Raw genomic sequence first — 24,485 nt, 5'->3', positions numbered from 1 at the left:
AAACAAAAAAACAGATCAAAGCTTTTAATTTTACTCTAAGAACTTTACTCTCACTCTCAGAAATTCTTATCAAAGACAGGCAGATGTCACTGCCTCCAGGGGTCTCAACTCAGTGGTTCTCGATTTGCATTTACTCCACAAATTTGCTTTCAAAACCAGACCTATGGTGCAAAAGTAGCGATGGGTTTTGCCGTGGTGAAACCACATGCTAATATTTAAAAGCACTGTGAAGCTGATTCAGCTGATTTCCAGTGCTGATTCAGTGCCATGCAATTGTAAATACAAATAGATCCCTGTATAAGTGCCATCAATCCTCCATGTACTGGTAAGATGAATTATTATCAAATAACATAAACATTTACTTCTATGGTAAAATGCTAGCTTTTTGTGCCTGTGTGTTAGATAAGGGTGGGTTTGTAAATTTTATAAATAAAATGTGCTCCCAGTCCCACCCCTCCTGTAGTGCTCAGCCTGCACTTGTCCCTTTTTCTCACGGATAAAGGTTAGGATTGATGGGCTTTCACATGAGGCGATTTGTCTGGTTTTCTCTTTTACCCCTCTGATCATCAAATTGCTTTCCTTGGTCAAATGCTCATTCAATGAGAGACACAAATAATTAGTTTATTTGAGCTGCCCTTACAAGGACCAGCTGGGAGCCGGGCAGGGCCAGGTCACTTTGGGGGCACCCTGAATTTTGGACATTTCTCCTTGAAATCTCATGAAAACAGCACATGCCCAGAGGAGCGGGAGCTTCTGTGGCTGCACTGAGGGTATGAGTCTCTCACCCTATAAGAGGTGGTTGATTTGTGGGTACCAGTCACTCACGGCAGCGTGAGAAACACGTTACAGTCAATATGCAAAAGTCGTGTTACAGTGATTCTAGCACTGGTCTGCCTATAAATAATTGGGGGTCTCCTCAGGAGCAGAAAGGGCTGAGGACAGATGGTACCACATGCTTCCCTGACCACTAAGCAGAAGGAGGATCTTCCTCTGTCCCTCACTGGAACTGGGCCAACAGTTCACCCACACCCAGCTGCTGCAGTCCCTATTAGAGGCCTGAACAGTTATAGGACTTCCCTCAGCTGCAACGAGAGCCAAGAACAGACCACAGGGCTTCACTCTCCTGAATTTTCGAAGATGAGGTTGCACAGGGCAGCACCAGGTCACTGGGATAAATCTTTGGCCACCAACATTGATCCAGTTGGGTTGTTTCTCTGCAGTGACGCCATGAGAGGGCCACATGGTGGCAGCCTGAAGGGTACGAGGCAGGGCCAGATTGGACAGACCTTGTTTCTGAGCTAACAGTCTAGGAAAAATTAAACTGCACTCTACAGAATCCTCTTCTAAACAAAAAGCAGCAACCCAGATGTTGTCATGGCTAGCAGTGCCACAGCCATGCATCTTAAAAGAAAACAGACCAGGCAATAATTCAGTGCTAACCTAAAAGCCCTACTTTTTGGATGCTGCTACCCAGCTTTGGCAGTGCTTCCCAGCAGTGGCATCTCCCCACATCCCTGCTTCTCTAAGCTCATGATGAAGATCAGGAATTTTTATTCAGGCACGTTTTAAAGCACCAAGACTGAAGCTGACTCTTCTTGAACTATCAACACCCATTTGCCCTGTTAGCATAACTGAGGGAGTGCACCAACCTTATTACAACCCAATCCACAGTGCACTATGCTTCAGTTCCAGGAGCTGGGACTGCCCAACCATGCATTGCAGGAGGTCACGAGAGATTGATGCTTCTCCATTAGAGGATCTGGGAGAACACTTGGATCTCTGGGGAAAGCTACAGAAAGACAGGAGACTTGCTTTTCTCTACACACACAAAAATGAATCACTATCCCCAAACCATCATGATTATGCCACAGTTAAAAATTTACCTACTTAAGTCCTGGTTGCCTTCAATGTCTGCAGCACGATGTGGTGAGCAGGGAGCAGAGGTGCAAGAACCAGGGTCACTCTGGGATGAGTGCTGACAGAGACACAATTGACCCTGATGAATCAACTCTTGGTGTAGTATCAAAGCCACCCTCCATGGAGGTTTCAAGCCCATTCAGCTGTCTAGTCACTATGGCCATGGCACACATGGATTTTTGCCAGGCAGATGTCCAGTGAGTCCATAAAGCTTTGCTTCTCTGCTTGTGTCCCTCGCCTTCCTGGGCCCAGGGAGTAATTAAGCATTTAAGCAGCATATGTAGGTGCACATCTTGTCTTGTAGGTGCTGGCCTAAGCTGTCTGGCTAGCATTTCATGCAGTTGTGCCCAAGCAACAAATATTAAATTCTAGGCACTGAGTTCAAGGTACTACTGGTTGGAGGGGGGATTTAACTCCTGACCTTTTGCCAGCACCACCCGGTTCCTGGCAGCTTCTGTGCAGGAAGGTGGGCTGATGGAGGGACCTTGTGCTGGATGGGCTTCAGGTCTTCTAGGGAAGAGGGAGACCCTCTGATCACAGCCTCACTCTCTCTCCTAAATAGCTATGCAGAGAAAACATCTCACCATTTTGCAGTCTTTCCCCAAGGCACTGCTGCCTTGGCTTTGAGCACTGCTTCCAGCACACACTAGATCCGTGGCTGTGGTACCCAGGGCTGCGGGTACAGGCATACCCACAACAGGCAGGCTGTGCGATGGCCCCAGGTTCTGGCAGCAGGTGAGCTGGGGCACCACCAGGCTGAGCCACTGTGCCCATCAGCAACCAGTGCAGACAAGAAAGCTGTCAGGCAACCATCAACTGCTGTGCTGAAACCACTCTCTGAAGTAATCCTGAATTAAAAACTAATGATAGTTTTCTTTGATAGCAGAGCCAGAGAAAAGACAGCCACAAAGGATATTCAAATTTTTTTAAATAATTAATTTGACTCTCCTTACTAGATGATTTCTGAATATTTTCAGTAGTCTTTTTTACTTCTCTCTGTACAACATGAAGGACAAAGTCTTAAGCAAATAAAATGATTGTCAAAGTCCTGGATGAAGGAATACATGGGAATGAAAAACTTCCCCGTCTGCTGATATTAGCTTCTCAGCTATCCATGCCCTCCATGGAAAAGGAAGAGAGCAAATAGGATTAGGCCTAGACAAAGCACCTGATGTAAAGACCAAGGCTGGCTTTATGAGAAGGAGGCTGGCAATATATTTGGTGATGGCAAGAAGGACTATGTGCCAATGTGCAGTGGAGTAAATCTGGCACAGCACAGGTGGAGGTACCTAAATAGCCACAGGAAAAATGTTGTTTCCTATTCACAGCATTTAATGAGCATTTAACAGAAATACACCCATACAGGTGCTTTCCCTTCCCCATTTCAGCTCCTCTCTTTCTGAATTCGAAGCAGCTTGGGGCTCCAAGCAGCAAGAACAGCCTACTGCCAGTTCTGCTCTTGCTGGCAAAAGGCAGGGCAGTACCACAAACCCCTTATGGGTAGATGGAGAAGTTTGCTGGCATGAAGGACAACCAGAAGTGTCTTTGAAAAATCCCCAGGAGCTAATCATTTTCTCATGATAATCAAACCAATGGTTAATTTAAACTTGGCTATATTCATGTGCCCAAGACAGAAGTGTTTGGTATATAAAAGTGTATAGTACATATTCTGATACATGTCATTAGCTTAATGATGTCTTTTCTCCTTCTGTTCAATTTTGGGACCCCCTTAACGGAGGGACCAAAAGACGTGCGATGCCAGATGTGTGTATGAAAAGCTCGACATACCACATCTATTGTCAATCCAGTCGTACTTGACATACAGTCAGTTCTTGGATCAGACAACAGTGAATTTTATCAGAGCCACTTTGGCTGTCTGCTGGGGCAGACAGATGCTTACACTGATCCAGATAATAAGCCTAATGATCATATTTAAACAGGTTGAGAATAATTTTGTGTATTACTGTTGAAATACTCTCCGTCCAGATCTCATTTAGTCTAAAACCTCCCCAATCCAAACCACTATGATCATGGAGCATAAGCATTGTGTGATAGGTATCAGCCTCAGCTGATTCACTAGGCTGAATGGGAGCAGACACTCGGGAATCCCCACCACAGCAATCACTTGTGGTACTGCATTCGATCAGTGTTGGTGCCTCTTAGTGTCCATCTGATGACCACTGGGATGACTTTACAGGTGGCATTTCTCATGTACAATTTTACTGCTTTTTGTTGAAATTAGTTGGATACACAAAGACATTTAAAACAACTACTAGGCCAAAATGCATTTTCCCAGCAGTTTTAAGAAGATGGAATTAAAGGGTCATCAAGAGCTGTAATCTGCCTTGGTCAGTGTGTACTGCTTTATTTTGTCACTGTAGCTATTGGCCAAAATACTGGTTGTCTGGAAGAACCAAAAAAGTCTTGGTGCCTGTGGTAAGGTGCACAGAGCAGTGAGGAGGCACTGGACTGTGTTTCAGGAACTTGAGAGATTTGCCACTGGTTTTGATTATCACCCTGGTTGTGATGTTAGCCAGGTACCTTTGGTTTCCTTACGTGCCTCATCCTTTTCAGCTTTTCACTGGTATTGTCTATCATGACTCTTGTGAGGAGGAGGAATCACCTCTCCGCTATCCATCATCTCCAGTGCTTTGGTGCAATGGGGTTTCCTATAGGGAAATTGCCTGATTTCTGAAGTAGCCTCAAACAACTTGTCCTCCAAGACAATGCTGCTGCAGCCAGGTCCTCAGTGAAGACTGTGGATGCAAGACATCTAGCGACTATAGAAAATACAGCCATCACATTGGGAGCAGAGTCCTATTAGCTCTCAAGTGGTAATTATAAGGAGAAGTTGTGATACTGTGACATGCAGGGAATGGGGTGTTTATTGCCTTCCTGGCAGGAGCATACTGGGTGTCAAGCCTTGTAAGCGAGCTCTACAAAGCCTCTCATTATTTTTGCCCTCTCATTTATATTATTTTGTAAAAGCTCTATGGTGCAGAAGACAGTGATACTATCTTACTGAATTATAATGTTATTTTGTAATGGAATGGATTTGTTTTGTCCTTATGCTGTGGCAACTTTTACCTGTCAGGACTGACAGTGTGCACTCTGGAACCTGGAAGGCTTTTACTGCGACGTCATCCACAAGCCAAAGATAAGGGGAGAAAGAAGTATTCAAGATTCAGTATAGAATGCAGGGATGGAAGTTAAATGTAGGTCTGCTAATCCTTATGCTAAGGTGGAGATGGTTTGTTGGACATCTTGCTGTGCAGTAGTTTTGCAGCAGTGTTAAGAACTCCATGTAGATGGTACTAACATGAAAACATCTTGGGGCTAGTGGTTACTGCTGTTTGGTAGCCCAGTAAATGTGAGGGAGATCCTGTACTGAAAGGGAAAGGGAGGAGGGAAGCAAGTCCTCTCTATGACCACCAACATGGAACAAGATGTACACGACATTAGTCCCTGCCTTGCTCAGCCCTATGCATGAGTTCAGAGTGGAGAGCTACGCAGCCTGATGAGATGCTGTTTCTAATCTGGTAACAGTTATTAAATACATATCAGTTTTATAGGACATCAGCTGTGGCTACATTTCATGTATGCACCAGTACGGTAGTTTTTTCAAAAGGTAGAGGCCTATGAAGAAAGCTGGGTGGGAGATCTGTAGTGGGAAACATGGAAAGAAAAAGATGCTCCTAACTTCCCCTTCATCACAACAGGTGTTGGGTTATTACATATAAAAGCTCTGTCTAATTAACAAAAACATAACCACCTTTCTGCTTCAGAGATGGGGGAAACATGATTTGGGCAATTTCACTCATTCAAACAATATCACCCTAAACTTCCCTGCAGAACCAAACATCTTTTGGTTTCAGTTCAGTGTATCCAGTTGATGAATGGCCATGAAAACCATTCCCCAACTTACACAGACTGCTGACACACTGCAGATGAAGAAGGATGTAAATGGCACTAAGCAGGGGATGCAGCCTTTAAGGGGTGGGAAATATATACAGGAAAAAAAAAGACAACATTGCGAGGTGAAGCAAGGAGAGAACAACTTTCTTTAGAAGCTTTTGAAACAGAGAAGGTAAGTACCTTGCTAAAACTCTTACTATTTTTAGAGCTTTGGGTCAAGAAGTTCTTGGGTGAAGTGTCAAAAATCCACCGATCTGAGGACGCTTCCATGACTGCTGCAGAATCCAGTTTAGACGCTAAAGATGATACAGTTTGGTGCTTTTTACAGTTGCTTTTTATTGTCCCATTAATTAAGGGGATAATTTTCATGACATAAGAGTAAGAGGCTGTAAACAGCTTTTGTGGGCAATTAAGGGTTGAGTGCAGAAATAATTTGACAGCACAATTCAGTATTGAGGAACACAAGCCATGTAATAGAGACAAAACTCAAAAGATAGAAATCCTGACTTGAGGTTTAAAGAGGCTGGCATTGGTGTCTGGGCTAGCAGTAGCTTAAGTGGGTAAGTTTTTGAGGACCGAAACAAAAGAAAATGAAGCAAGTAGCGCACTAGGCTATGTTTCAGAGATGCATGTTTCCACATCACAGTCTGCCATTTCACCTTTACAAGCATCTTGGTCAGACATTAGATTCAGCCTGCTCCCGACTGTAAGTGTAAGCCCTAACCCTGTGAGTGACAAACTGGTGCTCTGGGGACTACAGGCAGACTGCCAGTCAGGAAAGCAGATTCTGCATGATGATTGCACCATGGAGAAATCAAGGATGCAGAAAAAAAAATCAGTTTTAATGATTAGTCAGCTATGTGTGTCGTCTCCCCCGGCTCCAGCAGAATTCCCTCCTTGCCTCTCGCAATCATTGCAATGCTGTGTGCAGAAAGGTGACACCATCTCAAAACAGACCATGAATGGGAAGCAGTGGTGCTCTTTCCTCCTGCTCTGTAGCACCACAGAGGCTGGCAGAGCCAGAGCCATGCCCTGGGTGAGGGGGGCAGTCTGCGGCTCAGGGCACACAAGTGGCTTTCTGGAAGAACTTCACGATTTTGGAAAGAATGGCACCAAAACTAAGCCTTTGAAGAAAATGCTTTTATTTTTTGTTGAGTTGGCATGTTCGAGCAGAAATATTTTTCCAATCAATTAATTATTTTTAAGGCTGAACTTCTGCCAGCTATTCTAGAGAGGAATAGCCAAGATAGTAGGGCTACGGTCCTTACTGTGTGCAATTACCATGGCTTTCCTAGCACTAGAGGCAACAGACCCCAGTTAGGAAGAAACAGAGCTTGTGCACCATCATGAGTTTGTGTATCTCATCTCAGAGAGGCAAATCAAGACTCTCTTCCCTCAGTGACAATTCTGGGAGACGGTTCGTAGGTACTGATAGGCCCACTAGTGGAAAAGGGCTTTTTTCCTGCTTGTATCTGAAAGTTTCCTTCTTAGTCTCCAGCTCACTGTGCAAATCCCCCAATCTAACCACAAAGAAATCTCATCCGTAACGCAGTCCTTTTTCAAGCTTTCCAGTTTGAAAGAAAGAAGACAGCATTTCTAGTACCCCATTACAATCCTCCACTGCCCTCAGATGTTGCTGGAGGACACTGGAATCCTTGGCTGCCTTAGGTGTAATACACTGAAACAGCTTTCCAGGATGTGCATGGATAAAGACAAAAATCAAACTCTTCGGATTGTGAAAATGAGTATCACTCCACTGGGAAAGGCAGAACACCTTTCACACACCAGCCACATGTATTATTTAGCACACAATTTACATCCTTCTCACAGTCCTCCCTTCGGCTTTCATGTACGTGTGCCTACTTAAAGCAGAGTACGTTTGCTTCTGACATACCTTTGTCAAATACGACATGTTAGAAATTAATATAGTATGAACAGGAACATGTAGGCCAGTAGAGCCTTAACTGAACATCAGCTTCTCACTTCACAAATGACTGGTGCTGGCAGTAACTCTCTCTGACTTTCTTCCCCCACGACCCAACACCCCCACAGCCACCTGAAAAGTGGGAGTCTTGGCAAACCAAATTTTTCAGGGTTGTGAAGAACAAACTATTCAGGAAGTGAAGGAGTGGGGGCGACTGTACCATCAATCCCATTAAACGTTCAACTTGCTACCTAAGTACAATTGAACACGTGAATAGAATATCTGGGGCTTTACTATTGTTAGTCTCCTCACGTGTGGATGAATATATTAAAGTTTACAAGGCTCTGAGAGATTCTGCGATGGATGCTGTTTGAGGAGTGCAGCAGACACAGATGGATCATCTGCACACATGTAAGTGATACTCATTTATGGAAGTTTTTTGTAAGAACTTAAAAGACTTTCATCATTAATGACATTGTTCAATCTTCTTACATTTCTTCATAGATTCAGGGTAGAAAAGTATTCCTTTCCCCTTTGGTGCTTGTTGCTAGAGGCATCCTGATAATCAGACTAATCTTGGGACCAATTTTCAACTCCTAACAGCTCAGTAAACTAAAATGCTTAGGCAATTTATTCTCTGTATATTGTCAGCTAGGTAACACTTGATTTCTCATTCCATGACTGCATTTTATTGTTTTAAACTGAAATCCAGCATGTGTGTTTCCAACAGATTATCTCCATAATCACTTTCTTTTTGCTATGGAAATGATCTGAAAATTGTTCTTTGATATGAGAGAACAGTTCACAAGGCCACACTGTACAAAAGCTTGAATCGTGCAATTATCATTTGTAAAGAGAAACTGTTATCAAAGTAACTGCAGGGGACACCTCCAGGACTCCTCTTAGAGTAAGGAAATTCGAAACATATATTTCTCTAACATGAATTTCACTCCAAACCCTTCTGAATAATTCATGAGAGATGATTTAATGTCATAGTTAAGTCTGGCACTCAGGACAGATATTTGGGGCTTCTGCTGCTGATGGAGGATTTCACTAGTTGCTTTGGGGTAGGGGGTCAGAACTGGGGGCTCATTGCTAGAGGGTTTTGCTACTCAGGTGCCTTTGATTTTGGGAAGTCCCTTCCTGATGATGGGCAGGCTTGAAGGGAAAGGCTGGGGTGGAGGTGAGTACCTTACTTCTGTCTCACTCTGCCTGCTGGGGAGGCAGGAGGAGCCCCCACCAGTGCTAATGGCAATCAGAATCAGAGCCCCTGCTTTTCTTAAGCAGCACCAAATTGCCTACACTTGTGGGTATCAGATGTTATCTGTTCTTTAAAGCAAAAAGGCACCTTGAGATGAGAAAACGCCATTTTGTTCTTCATTCATTAAATGAGAGGAGATATAAATTGCTGGAAAACGGTAGATTATAAAGCCCTAAGAAAACCTGTGGTTTAGCACGTGACCAATACCAAAAGAGTGAATCTGGTTTTAACTATCATCTTGTGTGTCTACAGTCAGGCAAATGAGCTGAAAGGATGCTCATTGCTTGTACACTTTACTCGTGGAAGTAAAGGGGTCAGAGGCAGCTATGCCTCAAGGGCTCACTTCACCAGCACTGCCAGAGGGAGCCCTGTCCCCATGCTCTGGGGACTTACTGAGCAAAGCTGACTGCCATGAACTCAGCACTTCATCCCACAGGGCTCTGATATGTTACTGTGTTAAAACTATCCAGGACTCGCATTCCTATTATGCAGATTAGCCTAAAGACTAAATGCCATTTGATGCTGACAGATTTTTGGAGAAGGACACAGGGAAATAGAGAACAACCACTTCATAGGACTTATCAGCATTTAATCCCAAAGTACTTTACTAATGCCAGGTACTCCTTCTTTTTGCAGACAGCAAAACTAATACGTGTGTTTTGACCAAAGTCAGAAAGTGGCTAAATATGCAAGTTTTCTTAATTCCCAGAGGCCAAATTCCTCCCCTATAAGAACAGGGTGCTGATGCACAGAACCATGCTACCAAGTTGCTGAGCTGTGCTGACCATAATAGTGCTCGTTTTTCATAACACAGCAAGGCTAGGATGCTGTTACTGATAACTCAGATATAAAACTGATGAGTTACAATACAAAACTACAACAGTTTTATCCTTGGCAATCTCATTTTGCTGAAATGCAACAATCATGAATACTTGTTAATTTTCTTCCATGTACTAGCAAGATTTTATATTTAAATGGGAGTTACGGGTGTTTCTTACATGCAGATATTCAAAAGCTAAGAAGTTGTCTTTAAAACACTGGAAGAACTGGGGGAAAAAACACAATCGTGATGTGAGAAGTTGGTCCTGACACATCTTGTTCTAAAGCCTCCGTATTTTTCAAATTTTAATAATTGCTTAATGCTATAGATGACACCTACTGGGCAAATGAAGGCCTGGCACATCCAGCATTCCACAGCCTTCTGAATACTTGGTTACTTCCTGAAACTGCTGACAAGAATGAATACTCTTTACCCCCTGCAATAAGATTTTGCTGCACCCTTTACAGACAGGCAATTTGTAACAACTGCTAAGAGGAAGGCCAGAAGTATAAACCCTCAACTTGCTAGAACCTATAGGATAAAAAGTGGCTGAGTGTTCGAAGAGAAGAGGATGCGTAAATTGTCCTCCTGAAACTATTACTTTTGCAGAAGTCTAAATAGTCGCTCTGTTTCATTAGCTTTGCACAGAAGCAGGAAGACCAGAGCATTAGCGAAAATACCACTTACCTTTTTTAACCACTGGTTAATTCTCTTTTGCTCTGCAGGCAATGATAATGATAACTTTGTTACATCACCCCATTACCAATCAGCGTTAAACAATGAAATAGCCGTTTGTTAGAGTTCATCAAATACAAGCAATATTAATGGCATAGTTAGAAAGAAAACACTGAAAATTCTCCCTTTATGTTGGCTAATTATTCACATCGGGACTAATAATAGACTTTCAATGTATAAAAACGATATTAGGTATATTATCCAAGTTGTTGCTCTTATTACTTTCTAGAAAAACTGATTTAAAGAGCAAATTTCCATCAACTCAAACTATAAAAGCATGCAGCCCAAATATCAGGGGTAATCTTCTCAAAGTTAGTCTGTATTCTGCATTATGCACTCACCAATATAACTCACTAATGAAAATTCCAAGTATTTAGAGAAAAAACCCAAATGGATTATTGCTCCCCATCTGAATAAGTAAAAACTTCCACACACTTTGCCTGTGCAGCTACAGTGATTAACTGCATATATTAGACATTTACAAACATGATTAGTTAGCTGCCTGCACAACTCGGATTACCCAGGAAACACTTTATTCTCCATGGTAATTGCAAACTTGATGGGCCACAACTGCCCACACCTTTTGATGTAAAACAAGACAGTTAAATAAAAGGGAGAAATAGTTTAGAAATTTTAGTATCTTAAAAATTGATTCAGTCTTTATTAGCTTAACAGGGAAATTTCTAACAAACTTGTATTCAAGCAAAAAAGAAAAAAAAATTAAAAAAATAAAGCAGCTGTAAATTCAGGAGTGATCCAGAACTTAGCTCTGCATAGTCCCAGAAAATAATCTCATATAGTAAGGTCTCCAGATCCTCACAGAAATGACAGGCTGGAACATAGTGTAAGTGATTGTTTTTGACATACCAGTTTTTGTCTGCTACTTAAGTTTAACAAGGGGATTCACTTTGACGTACTAGTCTTTGAATGTTCATATACATATTCTCCTCCATGTGATGGAAATATATGGGGCAATGTGCTTCTTCCGACATCTTTGGTATTTGGAGAGCTATAGAAACTTTATTCTTTATTGAAAATTTTCTCTGCAGCAGAGAGCCCTGAATATAAAGTTCCCACCAGTTGAGGCATGGAGACCTTTCCCTCGGGCAGCCATACTCCATTTTCCTTTCTGGAAGCATCAAGGTAAGATCTCCCCAGGCACTGTTCGCGAGTTGAATATATTTGCGTAGAAATCTATCAGTAGTTCGGTGAAGAGATTCAGAGGCACCAGGGCACTCAGGGAGGCTGTTCCTTTCGACGGCCAGATCAAATTCAAACCAAAGACACAGGCCAGGCTGGATGCTGTCATTCTGTTATATAAGCTCTCCTGGGAAACCTGGAAAAACATATGCATGAATAGATATATGCAGACATGTGCCCCAGAGAGTGAGAGACAAGACAATATCCTATATTAAGTGTGAACCAATGACTGGAGTAGGCCCTGGCCACATGTACATCACTGGCTTCTTAAAAGGGCTTACTATTCAGCCGAGAGCTACGGGGTCACTGGAGTCTCTTCCCCTCAAGTACAAGATAAGATGTAAGTAAGTCAAGCAAAAAGGTTGAATTGCTTCCTTATGCTAGGAAAATTAATTGTTTTCAATCCTTCTATATGGAATCTATTGTTATCTCTGCTGGGGGGCAGGAAAGGAAAGCAGAGACAGACAGCTGTCCTATCTGGTTCAGAAATGAGTCCTCTATAAGATAAACTCAAGGACTTCTGAAGTTGTTTGCAAGGCTTTAGAAAGATTTCCCCTTCTTCACTAATGGGTGAATTCACTTCCAAGTACCTCCGCAACACCAAATTCCTCTGAAGCAAGGGAGGAGAAAATGGGCTATAGGTAAAATACATAGACCTGAAATCCGTTCTGGATAATGTGTCCCACTTCTGTATGACGATGTGAATCCAGAACTGGGTAGCAGTAGTACTTTTTTCCTCCTTGTGAGGCTGTCAGGGAATTTATGTCTGTTTTGCTTACTGTATTGCATAGCTGGTGTCTAAAGCCAAATATGGTCTAGTCGTCCTATCTGACAAGTTCTCTGTTATTGTAAAGAGCCAACAAGCTGAAGGTGCTCTTGATTCCTCCTGATCTAGGTAATTCAGACAGTTCTCAGACTTATGGTTACATTTGATGATCAGTGATCTGTCATGAGAAGAACATGCAGTCAGGTTGCTCTGAAGGTGTCATCTCAGAATGGAGAATTACTGGGCAAAACCTCCTGTGTATTCCTCCTGCTACAATTTCAAGGGAAATAGGAAAGCAAAAACTTCACTTCTCAGTGCTTTTCCATTTCTGTCTTGCCATAAGGCCTCCTGAAAGGGCAGCTCTGTATTACTATGAAAAGTCTGAGGGCACTAGAGGAAAACCTAAGAAACAGTATAATCATGTGAACACTCCTTAGCATATGTATGAACTCCAGTTGCTTCTATCCACTAATGTAGGGTTGATTCCCCTCAATCTCCTACAGCACAGTCCCACCCTCCTCGGTGTTTCATGTAGCAAAGAGCCTGTTTGCTTAGCCATAAGGGCATAGAACATCCTTTAGACATGTGTGCAGGATGGAAGTATTTTCCTTGGGAGACATGGAGAAACATTTGTGTGCCTAAAAGCATAGCATTTTCTTCCTAACCATAATTTTTTCCAATAATAGGAACTAATTTGCCCTCCAATATTTGCCTTACCCTCCTGAGACATCAGAACTACCACAATGATACTTCTGCTACAAATATTAAAGACTTCAACTGCTTTTAAGGTCATGAGGAAGGGCTGGATTAGGGAAGGGGGTATTAATAAGGAGGTATTGGTGTCAAAACCACCTTTTATAACAACTGACTTCACAACTTATGAATAAAAAGTTATCAGTTGAAAACAGTAATGCCTGCTTCATGACCTTATGCAAAACCCACATCATTCTCTCTAGAGTATGAAACACATATAGCCTGTTGACCTTCACATAGTGCTCTCAATGCACTATTTAACTACACTGAAAAACCAATAAGCCTCTCTTATTCATTTAAACTGCTTCAGATGAGATCTCAAACAAGTTTATTATAGTGCAGCAATGCAGCAAAAGCTGAACCACTAACAAAATAACTGATGAGGGAAAACAATTAGGACAACGAGTATCCTGTTAACAAGGAGACATAGACCTAGGCATTACTCTGAAGGTAGCTGGAAAATGAAGCTAGCATTCAGGGGGACTGTCTTCTGACCCTTGGGTCAAGTGGCTCATATTGGCTGCATTCACTCATTCAAATTAGCTGCTGTTCTGTGAAACCCCTGTTGATTGAGGAAAATCCTTTTTTTGCTATTTCTTTCAGTTGAAAGTCTCTAAAATAACATCAGCGTTACAGCCCATCACACTGTGTTTTCTATAGCACAAACCCAAAGATATGAGCTCTATACCCTAAAGCAGGTACCCTATGGTGACACAGAAGCATATGCTAGAGTACTGGAGGACAGTGGAGAGTTGAAGGAGTCAAATCTGTTGCAGCCTTTTTTCCTGGTTTTGCGGAGTGCTCCCTGATAAGCTTCATCCATCAAGTCATGTACAGGTGCTGCCTTCAAGTGCCAGTTGAAACACAGACAGCTTGACCTAGTTGCTTCCTTCAATGGCCAAGTTTTCAGCCCAAAACACCACCACTGTGATTTGCAGGTAGAGCTAGACATGTTTCTTTTCTCATTAGACCAACTGTTTCAAGGAATGTTTCTAACTCCAGAATGAAATCATCATCCTCTCACTTGCCACCACTCTGTGAACAATTTAAGGAGATGGTCAATGTTGAAATGATCAACAAAAATATCCATGACACAGCCTCTCCCCTGAGAGAGGTCATCCTTTAGAGAAAATGAACCAATGATGGTATCATCTGAGGCATAGCTACACTAAGCCTTATCTGTGAGTCATCAATGAGGCTAACACTTAGGAATTCAAGGGAGACACCTTGCTTCACTCAAAAACGCACAGTAATCCCTTCCTCAGCAGATCCAAGAAAAAGTGTCCAACTGTCTCCGCAACTGTCCTTCGCTGGCTCGTCAAGAGCTTCACAAAAGGGAGCCTTGTCACATAGAATCCAGGAAATTCCACCCTCTCTTTCTAAACTTCTCATCTAACACTTCCCACACAGGAGCAAAGCACAATTAACACCCCTTGCCAGGCGGCAAATATTCCCTTGAGAGGAAAAGTTCAGACGTAGACAGAAATGCAGAGCTGCATCTTTCTAAAAATAGGACAAATCTAAAGCAGTAATTCCTGACTTTTACCAATTCGTGTATTAGAAAGTGGTACCCTAAGCCTGCATAATACGCAATGGAGTTGGCATATATATGAATGTTTTTATTTAGGGGATCAGGCTTCATACCATCTCAATGCCCTCTTAACTCCAATGCCAGATTTCTTTCTCAAATGGCACCAATGCACTCGCTTCATCTACAACACTATCATGAACAGCTAATGTTTTCTTCCAGTGCTACACCATGTAAAGGCAACATGCAGTCAGCCGACCTCTTCATGGGCTATCCCTCTAAATAACTGCAACCCATCTAAGAAATACAAAAGTCATCTTTAGCATTTGGACTAACTCCCTTGACCTCTTCTTTGATTCCCTTACAAAGTTAGTAACCATTGTCTCTGTTCCAAGTGAAAATATACTTGCTCTGTCAATTTCACAGGCTAATAATATACAATTCTCCAAGGACATAGGTCATATATTTGAAGGAATCATCTAAATATCACAGAAAAATATTACAACAAAGAACTACACAGCTCCAGCTTCTTGTTCCTCCACCCCCTTTCATTTGTACATGTACAGAAAAATCATTAAGTAATGACAGGCTATATTAAAAGAAAGTACTCTAGAAAGATAAAACTTGTCCACTGCAAAACTTATCACTGGGAATAAACACTGAAGATTTAGCGCCACATCAACAAATGCAAAACACTCATTTTCACTACCCCAGAATAAACACACAGCTCCTCTAAGCAAAATTTTGTACTTGCATCCCAGCACTCTCATGGATACCACAGGAGTGAAACCAGGTAGACTCTATACTACCTAATGAACAGTGAAATACAGAGGGTAGAAACAGCCCATTGCCATCATGTTTTTAAAATATAAGGACATCACCATCTCTTTGGTTACTCAGTTGCAATGCTGAAAAGAACTCCACGTAACATATTCAAAAGAAAATCACTAGATATTAAAACAACCCTAGAATATGACTGGAAATATAAGTTTCTATTCCCCACCCTCAGCTACTATGCATAACGTGCCAAATGCTTGTATCTGTTCCATGAGGCTTAGTTATCCAATTCTTCCCAGCATGCCCCATCATCTCCAGCCATCCTCAAAGCCTTGCTGGTGCTAATTACACTTTTCAATTGCACAAGCAATTGAGACAAAACATTAAGTCAGAGCATTTTTTTCCCAGCTTGTATTTGTCTTTAACTTTGCTGCTTCAGTTACAGATCTGAAGCATAGCTCATAGGCCCCAAAACCTTGTCCATTTTTTCTAGTTGGTCCAAGTCTGACGTTTTCAATTTGGCAGGGTTTTGCAATGTTTTTTTCAGCCAAGTCAGCCACCTTTCCCTGGCATCAGGCATGACTGCTGGGACAGAAATAACCAGCAGAGTGGGAGTGTGCAAGTGCAGAGAGGGAGCTGTATGAGCTGGTACCAAAAGCAAATACATGGTTATAAAAACACAATCTAGATGGTACTATTGCCCCTACAAACTTTCCTGCTTCTTTAGCCTTAGCCTGTCATGGAAAACTACACTTACAGTTTTTTACTAAATGGTTTCTGACTTCAGAACTGGGTAACTAGCCCTTAGAATGCCTTGCCAAGTAATTTGGAAGACAACTTCTTTCAGATATTTAAGTTTGTATGTGCATTCAGAAATTCAGTGCACTGCACATGTAACACAGTGTTTGTGGAACACAAACACTTGTTTGTGCACACTCATTTCTTGTGAGATCAATTGAGCAACCATTGACATTTTCCACAGACATAATGTACAGACTGACTTGTGAAAATTGGCCTGTTTACCCTCTTGCTCCTGGTCACACAGTTCTGCCTAGGGACCTCAGTCCACTGCTGCTCCAAGAGGACCCTGAAAATCTAGCGACCAGATGCACTGCAAAGTGGAGATGGACAGCTTATACCTTTCACAGTACTCCATCCTCATTACTGACAAAATCACTGCTAATCTAAGGTTAAAGGATTTTGTCCTATTTTTGAAATTTGTCTGTTACTTCTGTAGGAGTTGCACTGTGTTGCTGTAGCACCCTTGGCCTAGAAGGAGCAGTTTCATTAAGTAAGGGGGTTGAGACTGCAGACAAAACAGGATTTTTTTCCTTCTTCCACAAGCCTGTATAAAACTTGGAGTGTTCAAAACCTGTATCTAGTGATTACAATTCATCACACTTCATGAAATTACTACAAGTACCTCTCGCGCTACTCAAGGCTGAGCTCACAGAAGAATTAAATTGCCTCTTATATGTAAGAAGGTTGATGCTTGCAGGTAAAAGCTAGGATTATTGTTAGAGTGGTCTCTTACAGTTTGAATTGTGGCAGCTTGTGCAGCACACTGATCTGCAATGAACAGAAATCTCTATCTCCTAGATTGTTTCACATTCCCTTGACCTTTCCAAATGCAAATATTCCCTGAGACATCAAGGATGAAAAGCCATGGATCAGCAAAAATTGCAGATCTGAGCACTAGTATCAACTTGATGCTGTGCTTTACATAACAAGGCATACTCAAAAATAATTCTATGTTCTGTTGCCCAAGTACAGAATACACTGTGTAGTACTTTTGCACACCTCATTAACACCACAAGTGCTCAAGCTCTTACAAAGTGTGTTGAGATGGTGCATCTATTACTGAAACAAAGTCACTTACATGATTCATAACACTGAGGAGAGATATCAGTTGCTAAAATAATAGCAAATGACATGAGGATTTCCTTAATAGCATTAGAGTTCAGCTAAGCAACAGTAAATGAGCATGTTGGTATTAGAGGAACCTTGCAAGTACTGTCGGAGTGAGGGCTGTATCACTGTGTTTCCTTTAATCTTGTTTTTCTCTAGTGCCTTGACAGAAAAAGGGATTAAATGTACTTGCTCCTAAAATATCTTGCTGCTAGAATATGGCAAACAGGACTGTAGCCCAAGAGCAGTTACTGAGGTCTAATTTCTCCACTGGTGAAAGTCAGCACCATTCCACATACATGATTGCTTTGGTAGGCTCTTAAACTTCCGAAGGCTAAATCACTTTATTTAGGTGCCAGCTACACCACCATCCTCAATTTTAGGCACCTGGGTTTGAAAAATGCAATCTGGAAAAGGCTACACATTGGATAAGGCAGAAGGAAGGGAAATTTACACTCCCATTACTGTCCTTTTCTGCATATAAATGGGCAACCAAAGGATATCACTAGGATAACCGTAGACCGTGTTTTTTAAAGGATGTTCCCCAATGCCTCACATTTGTGGGATTTAAAAAAAATGGGTTAAAAAACCCAGCAAATCAAAAAGAAGGATAAAAGACACATAATTTCATTTATCCTGAAGCATACCAAAAATCCTTGCAAAATGGCATGTTTCAAGCTTTTCATTTAACGCTTTACTAAATTACAGAATGAAAAGCGATTTTAAACAGGAAAACATTATTTTTTAACATTTAATATAAAATATTTTGCTGATGGTTGTTCTAAAGCTCATTAGCATTTCTATAATATTCTAAATAACACTAATTTATTTGGTGCCTTAGTTACCCAAGGCTTATACTTCAGAAAAAGAAAAAGGTGATTTCATCTGTTTTTTCTTCAGCACTGTAAATTACACAATCACTATTATCAGACTTTTTTTCACTCCAAAATAGGAAAAAAACCCAAAACTAAATCAATAAAAACATACATTTGTGCATGTGCAGTGGAAGGGAAAGGACTTTAAAATATTTCACTGCACACACAGTTCCACTTACATTTACATAGTAATTTTGATTACATCTAAAGAATTTCATGGGGAAGGACTGGCCACACCAATGTTTAGGCGCTGACTCTTATTAGAACTGGAGGGTTCTGCATCCTGAGTTCACTCCGTTAGCAAGTACTGCACAACCACCTCACTACTTTTAAAATTATTCAGTTTTATTTTCTGTGGAGAAGTTAAATGTTAAATTAACAAAATCAGATTCACAAAGAAAAGCACTATTTTGGAAATTTTGCCTATACTCACCATATGGAGAAAGCATATCAGGTATTTCAGAACAACGTAATTGTGTTCAGGCAGTTCTTGAACGATTTGTTTACATCTGGTGACTCGCAAACTGCTCTCCACACCTGCAATGTCAAAGACAGTCTTACAGTCTTAACTCCAAAACATCAAACTATTACTAAGAAATAATACATTTTTATATCTGCTGGAATTGCTTTATATAACTACCTGTAAAACTAGCCACAAAATTCAGCTCTACTAACCCCTACTAACATAGTAACAGTTAGGGTTATCCATTTCAATCTCCACATCATATTTTGTATTATCATATACCTGGCCAAGACTAACTTCCAGAGCATTTTCTCAATTCACTGAAATAGCCAAAATAATTTCTTTGAGGACTTCCAAAGGTCTTGATTTGAGTCCCAGTATCCCTCCACGCACTGAATCCAGATGTCTACTCTTTATGCTCTGCTTTTATTCTTGCTGAGACATAATCCTGCCCAAAATGCTCTTTTGGCACTCTACTGACTTTAAAAACAGTTTTATGATTCTGCTGGTAACTCTTATGCTTTGGTAAAAATTTAGGAGATGGCCAATTGGGTGACTAAGAATTTCCTAGTGATGAACCTAAGCAGGTTCATTAACTCATTTCTACAGAAGGGCAAAACAAGAACTGGACCCCAAACTCCTCGGATCATCTAGGCAGTGCAGCTGTGATTATATTTCAGATGTTGTACCAAGTGGGTTTTTTTGGTTTTTGGTTTTGTTTTGTTTTTTTTTTCCTGTTCTGGAATACTGTAATTCTTTTAGTACTGGAAGTTTAACACCAATTTGGAGAAAGATCTGATGACTACAATCATGCCCGACCTTAACAATCCATACGTGCTGATGTTTATTCTGCATTTGTTGCATTTCTCTCTCCCTCGCCTTGACATAGCTAGAGTTGCACACAAATGTGTGCAGGCACAAAAATCTACCATGTTAAATGTTCCCTTAAGCTCTGAATTAAATACATGAAGCTATACCACGGTGAGCTCTGTTGACCTTGTGGCTTTCTATGATGGGGTGGCCACATCAGTGGACACAAGAAAAGCAATGGATATTACTTATTTGGACTTCTGTAAAGCCTTTGACACTGTCCCCGACAACATCCTTCTCTCTAAATTGGAGAGAAAGGGATTTGATGGGTGGACTGTTCAGTAAATAAGGAACTGGTTGGATGCTTGCATTCAGAGAGTAGTGGTCTTGATGCACAGATGAAGATCCATGACAAGTGGTGTCCCTTGGGGGTCTGTACTGGTACCAGTGCTATTTAATGCCTTCACTAGTGATATAGACAGCACGATTGAGTGCACTCTCAGCAAGTTTGCAGATGACACCAAACTAAGTGGTATAGTTGCCACTCTGGAAGGATGGGCTGTCATCCAGAGGGACCTGGACACACTGGAGAAGTGGGCTACACCTGGGTCGGGACAATCCGCAGTTTCAATATAGGATGGGGGATGATGTGATTGAGAGATGCCCTGAAGAGAAGGACTTGGCAGTGCTGACTGATGAGAAGCTCAACATGAGCCGGCAATGTGTGTTTGCAGCCCAGAAGTCCAACCATATCCTGGGCTGCATCAAAAGTGTGGCCAGCAGACTGAGGGAGGTGATTCTGCCCCTCTACTCCGCTCTTGTGAGATCCCACCTGGAGTACTGTGTCCAGTTCTGGAATTACCAACATAAGAGGGACATGGAACTATTGGAACAGGTCCAGAGGAGGGCTACAAAGATGATCAGAGCGCTGGAACACTTCTGCTATGAGGACCGGCTGAGAGAGCTGGGGTTGTTCAGCCTGGAGAAGAGAAGGCTCCAGGGAGACCTTGGAGCAGCCTTCCAATATCTGAAAGTGGCTACAAGAAAGCTTGAGAGAGACTTTTGACAAGGGCATGTAGTGATAACATGAGAGGGAATGGGTTTAATTGGAAGGGGGGAGATTTAGATTAGACATTAGGAAGAAATTCTTCATGATGAGAATGGTGAGACACTGGCACAGGCTACCCAGGGAAGCTGTGGCTGCCCCATCCCTGGAGGTGTTCAAGGCCAGGTTGGATGGGGCCTTGAGCTACCTGGTCTGGTGGGAGGTAGCCCTGCCCATGGCAGGGGGTTGGACCTGGATGATCTTTAATCATTTGGTTTGCCTTCCATCCCAAACCATTCTACAATTCTATGACATTTTTCCTACTGCAAAGGTACCAGTGTCCAAAAGACACAATAATCTGAGTCCCAGGAATTATTTTTTTCTTGTCAGCATTCTGCAGAGTAAATAGTGCAGGAAGTGTAGCAATACTGGGTAGAGGAACTCTTGTTAGCAATTTTCATGACCAAAGAAGTTCTTTGACAATTAAAAGCTTCAAGGTTTTACTGTTTTTTTAGTCAGTCACTCAGCTAATTTATTTCATCACTCCCAACAGTAACTTAAAAAAAAATGTTTCAGATGAGACACTGAAGAGGAAAGTTTCACTATCATTTCAAAGTACTGTAAAGCTGAGATATTGTATTTCTGGGTTTGCAGGTTAAGAGATACAATAGATCTATCACACACTGCTCTGGTGTCTTCCACAGACAGAATGAGACTTTACAAATCACTCCACGACATCTGTCTGCAATCACACCTCTTCAAAGCTCCCTTCTGCACTGTATTCACAGAGAATATGCCTTTGCTGCAGTCCAGCTTGGCTCTCAGACTTAAGATCTTTTAAAATCATGATATTGCCACAGCATCAAGAAAATATAGTGGACATCACACAGCATAACACAAAAGCCCAAGGAGAAATTCTCCTAAAGTCCACTTTTCAATATACTTTGTCATCATTGAAAATGATAATAAACAAAAATAACATAGAATAAGTGTTTCACAGGTGTTTTGCTGAGCAAAACCCCTCAGTGTTCCTTGGACAATACACCGCTCTCAGATTCTTTTGGGCTTGTTCTTGTTTTTCACTTAGCTGTATCACAAAGTAACAGTATGTCCAGAAAGTCAGCACAAGATTAATTGAGTAAAAACTGGCATCCGTGCTCCATTTTCCAAACTTCCCCCATTCCTTCCAGTTCTGAGTGACTTTCCTTAGACCCTCTGTTTTTACCACCTTCCTACGAATAGACCTGTTTTTCTCAATGCCTTGGGACATTAAGTGTATGGGCAGATGAATCCTTGATTTGGAAGGTGGTGATCTACGGACCTGCAAATACTGAAACAGTACAGAACGTCAAAAGGTTCTGAACATGACCCGGTCATGACCTGATCAAGTTTTTAAACAGAAAGATATGAGTAAAATTCATAATATGAAACAGTATGTGCAGATGCTAGAGATGGGCACAGTATAAGAATTATACCTAGAAGATAGTATATCTACATAGAGTAAACTGGGTGTACTTCTGCACTTTACAAACACGTCGCCATTGGAACTTATCCGCAACTGGAATTATTTTAGTGACCTACCCCAATAGCAATAGTCATGATAGTGGATGATAACTACAGTTCAAAACAGCATCAGCCCATGGTTAGCAGAGGTATGCTAATAGACTCTCTGGAAGCCGTACTCCATTATAGTATGTACAATTGCCTCAAAAGCAGGTTTTGGAAAAACATGTGCTTGACTCTTTACTGGAAATTCTACTGGTTTCCACCTAGATTGACTATAGCCTGGACAGCAAAATACCAGACTTTACTGGGTGCTAAATCTCACATATTCTGGGATCTCATATATTCGATCCCCATCTATTAGAGAGTTGCCTTGCCAGCATTGTAAACTTCTAGTCCCTGACGAAGGCCATGCAATTCAAGTTGTATAACTCATAGTTTCATGTGGTAACAGATCCTTAAATAATCAATGTCTTACCTTCTCATAGCTTTAGATCCTTTCTTCCTTTATATGTTATTCCATGGGAATAGTTCCAATAAAAACAATTCCCTCCACAGACAAAAAAGGAAAGAAGTATACAAATGACCAACTAAATTTTATTCCTACAGTTCTGCCAATGCTGCTGCTAAAACTCCACCTGCTTTGACATAACTTCTATCACTGAGACTCAGTGCTGTGCAGTGACATATAATAAAAAGGGAGCCCTGAGAGTGAGTCTCTCAGTCTGATCCAATTCTTAATAATACAGTATGATATGCAGATAAACCAGTAAACCTTGCAAAAAGCAGAGAGGGTCTTGGTAACCCTAACCACCCTGCTCTGGTACAGATCATGCAGTTGTCCATTTGTGGCTGCAGAGAAGCACTGATAATATTGTATACCCACAACTGTGTCATGGTTAGCAAACAGCAGTGATTATGAATCAGCCAGGTCCAGTTCAATTTGATGTATAAATTTTTCTAGAACTTATTTATACTTACTGGTGATTCCGATGACATGATCATAACACTCAAATGTTAGTAATGGCTGAGGGAGTTCCCTAAGGAAAGTCTTTAGGATAACAGCAGGAATATGGATATCATGATAATCATCAAAATTCACAGACTTGCCTAAAAGGAGAAAAAGAAAGGTGTTCAATTATATTTTTTACTGTTTCTTTGAACTACTGCTTAAAAACTGTGTCACACTACATTTTGAACAAAAAACCTCCTGGTTTTCTGCTGCTGCTAACTCCTGGCTTCTTACTTTTGTATTTTTCATAGAGTTTTATTAATGTTGCTACAAAAGATTCTCCCCAAAAAAGGCATTTCTTAAAATAACTTCATGGGGAAGCCAGTGACTTTCAAAATTACTTCACTGTAGTTCATAAATCATTAGGTAAAATTATGTTTCATTGTCCTAACCATGGAAAAACACCAGAGGCAGAATGACACAAAGATGTGCTACATAGCAACTAAAGTAACTCAAAGTACACAGAGGCAATACAAATGTTTATAAAGAAACAGACCATTTTTTACTCAAACTTTAACTTTTATTTGCTTCTAGGGATTTTGTAAGCTCTGATATGTCTGACATCAACTTATGACATGTTATGCAGTAAGAATTAAGTCTCTCTTGCTATCTTTCAGGTTTATGTACTAGTGCTCTTATGGTATTTTATGTTAGAAACGGTTTTATAATTAACTAGTTATAAGCTAGCTATAGGAAAGCTAGCATTTCTGCTTCACAAACAAAACCAAGATGAACAAAATCCTCACACTATTACTGACAATGATATGATAACAGCTTACCCTGATTGTAGAGTTTCTGAACATCTTTGATAGTCTGGATGCTGGCTGACCTTCTGAAAAGGCCCTCTACTTGTAGTCCTGAAAGAACAATTAACACAAGTCTCATCTGTAGAAGCTCTCACTCTTTTTCTTCTCTATAGGTTCAGTAGAAAACAAAACAGAGGCAGAAGGTTTGGGAACAAACACACCTGATACATGCACTTTTTTTTTGAAACGAAGTCCTTAAAAAGTAGAATGTAGGATCAAATTGTTTCAGCATTGCCTACAGCACTTTCTTTAATGTCGCATAGAAACACAACCACCTTTCTTCAAGTGTTTTAGAATGTCTTGCCAACTACAATTTTATTTTTAAATTAGCCTTCAATTGCACTTAATGGCGTAGAAGCAGGAGATTTAGATTTACCAGGCTGCTTATGTACTCCCTCTCACTGAGCGTGAGATCCAAACTGAGATCCAAATCACACTTGTAAATCTGCTATTCTCCTTGCCTTAAA

The 24,485-nt window shown here is 41.2% G+C and overlaps 1 protein-coding gene across 8 annotated transcripts in view; it reads right to left on the bottom strand.

The window, feature by feature from the left end:
• Nucleotides 1–6,312: 6,312 nt before the first annotated feature.
• The window catches only part of ARHGAP8 (Rho GTPase activating protein 8), an 85,824-nt gene continuing 67,651 nt past the window's right edge, over nucleotides 6,313–24,485 (bottom strand). For 6 of the 8 annotated variants that reach the window (XM_054056177.1, XM_054056170.1, XM_054056162.1 and 3 more), the window contains 4 exons: nucleotides 23,992–24,069; nucleotides 23,182–23,310; nucleotides 18,813–18,916; nucleotides 6,316–11,908 (listed from right to left, as the gene is read on the bottom strand). In XM_054056177.1, coding sequence (XP_053912152.1) covers nucleotides 11,711–11,908; nucleotides 18,813–18,916; nucleotides 23,182–23,310; nucleotides 23,992–24,069 — 509 coding nt within the window. In that variant the 3' untranslated portion in view covers nucleotides 6,316–11,710. Of the gene's footprint in view, nucleotides 11,909–18,812; nucleotides 18,917–23,181; nucleotides 23,311–23,991; nucleotides 24,070–24,485 lie in introns of all 8 variants that reach the window. The other 2 variants (XM_054056194.1, XM_054056198.1) reach the window with 2 other exon arrangements.

This window comes from Cuculus canorus, chromosome 1 (assembly GCF_017976375.1).
Source record: "Cuculus canorus isolate bCucCan1 chromosome 1, bCucCan1.pri, whole genome shotgun sequence".
Classification (NCBI taxonomy): Eukaryota; Metazoa; Chordata; class Aves; order Cuculiformes; family Cuculidae; genus Cuculus; species Cuculus canorus.
Note: the sequence above shows the minus strand (reverse complement) of the source record. Positions and strands in the feature narration are given on the sequence as shown.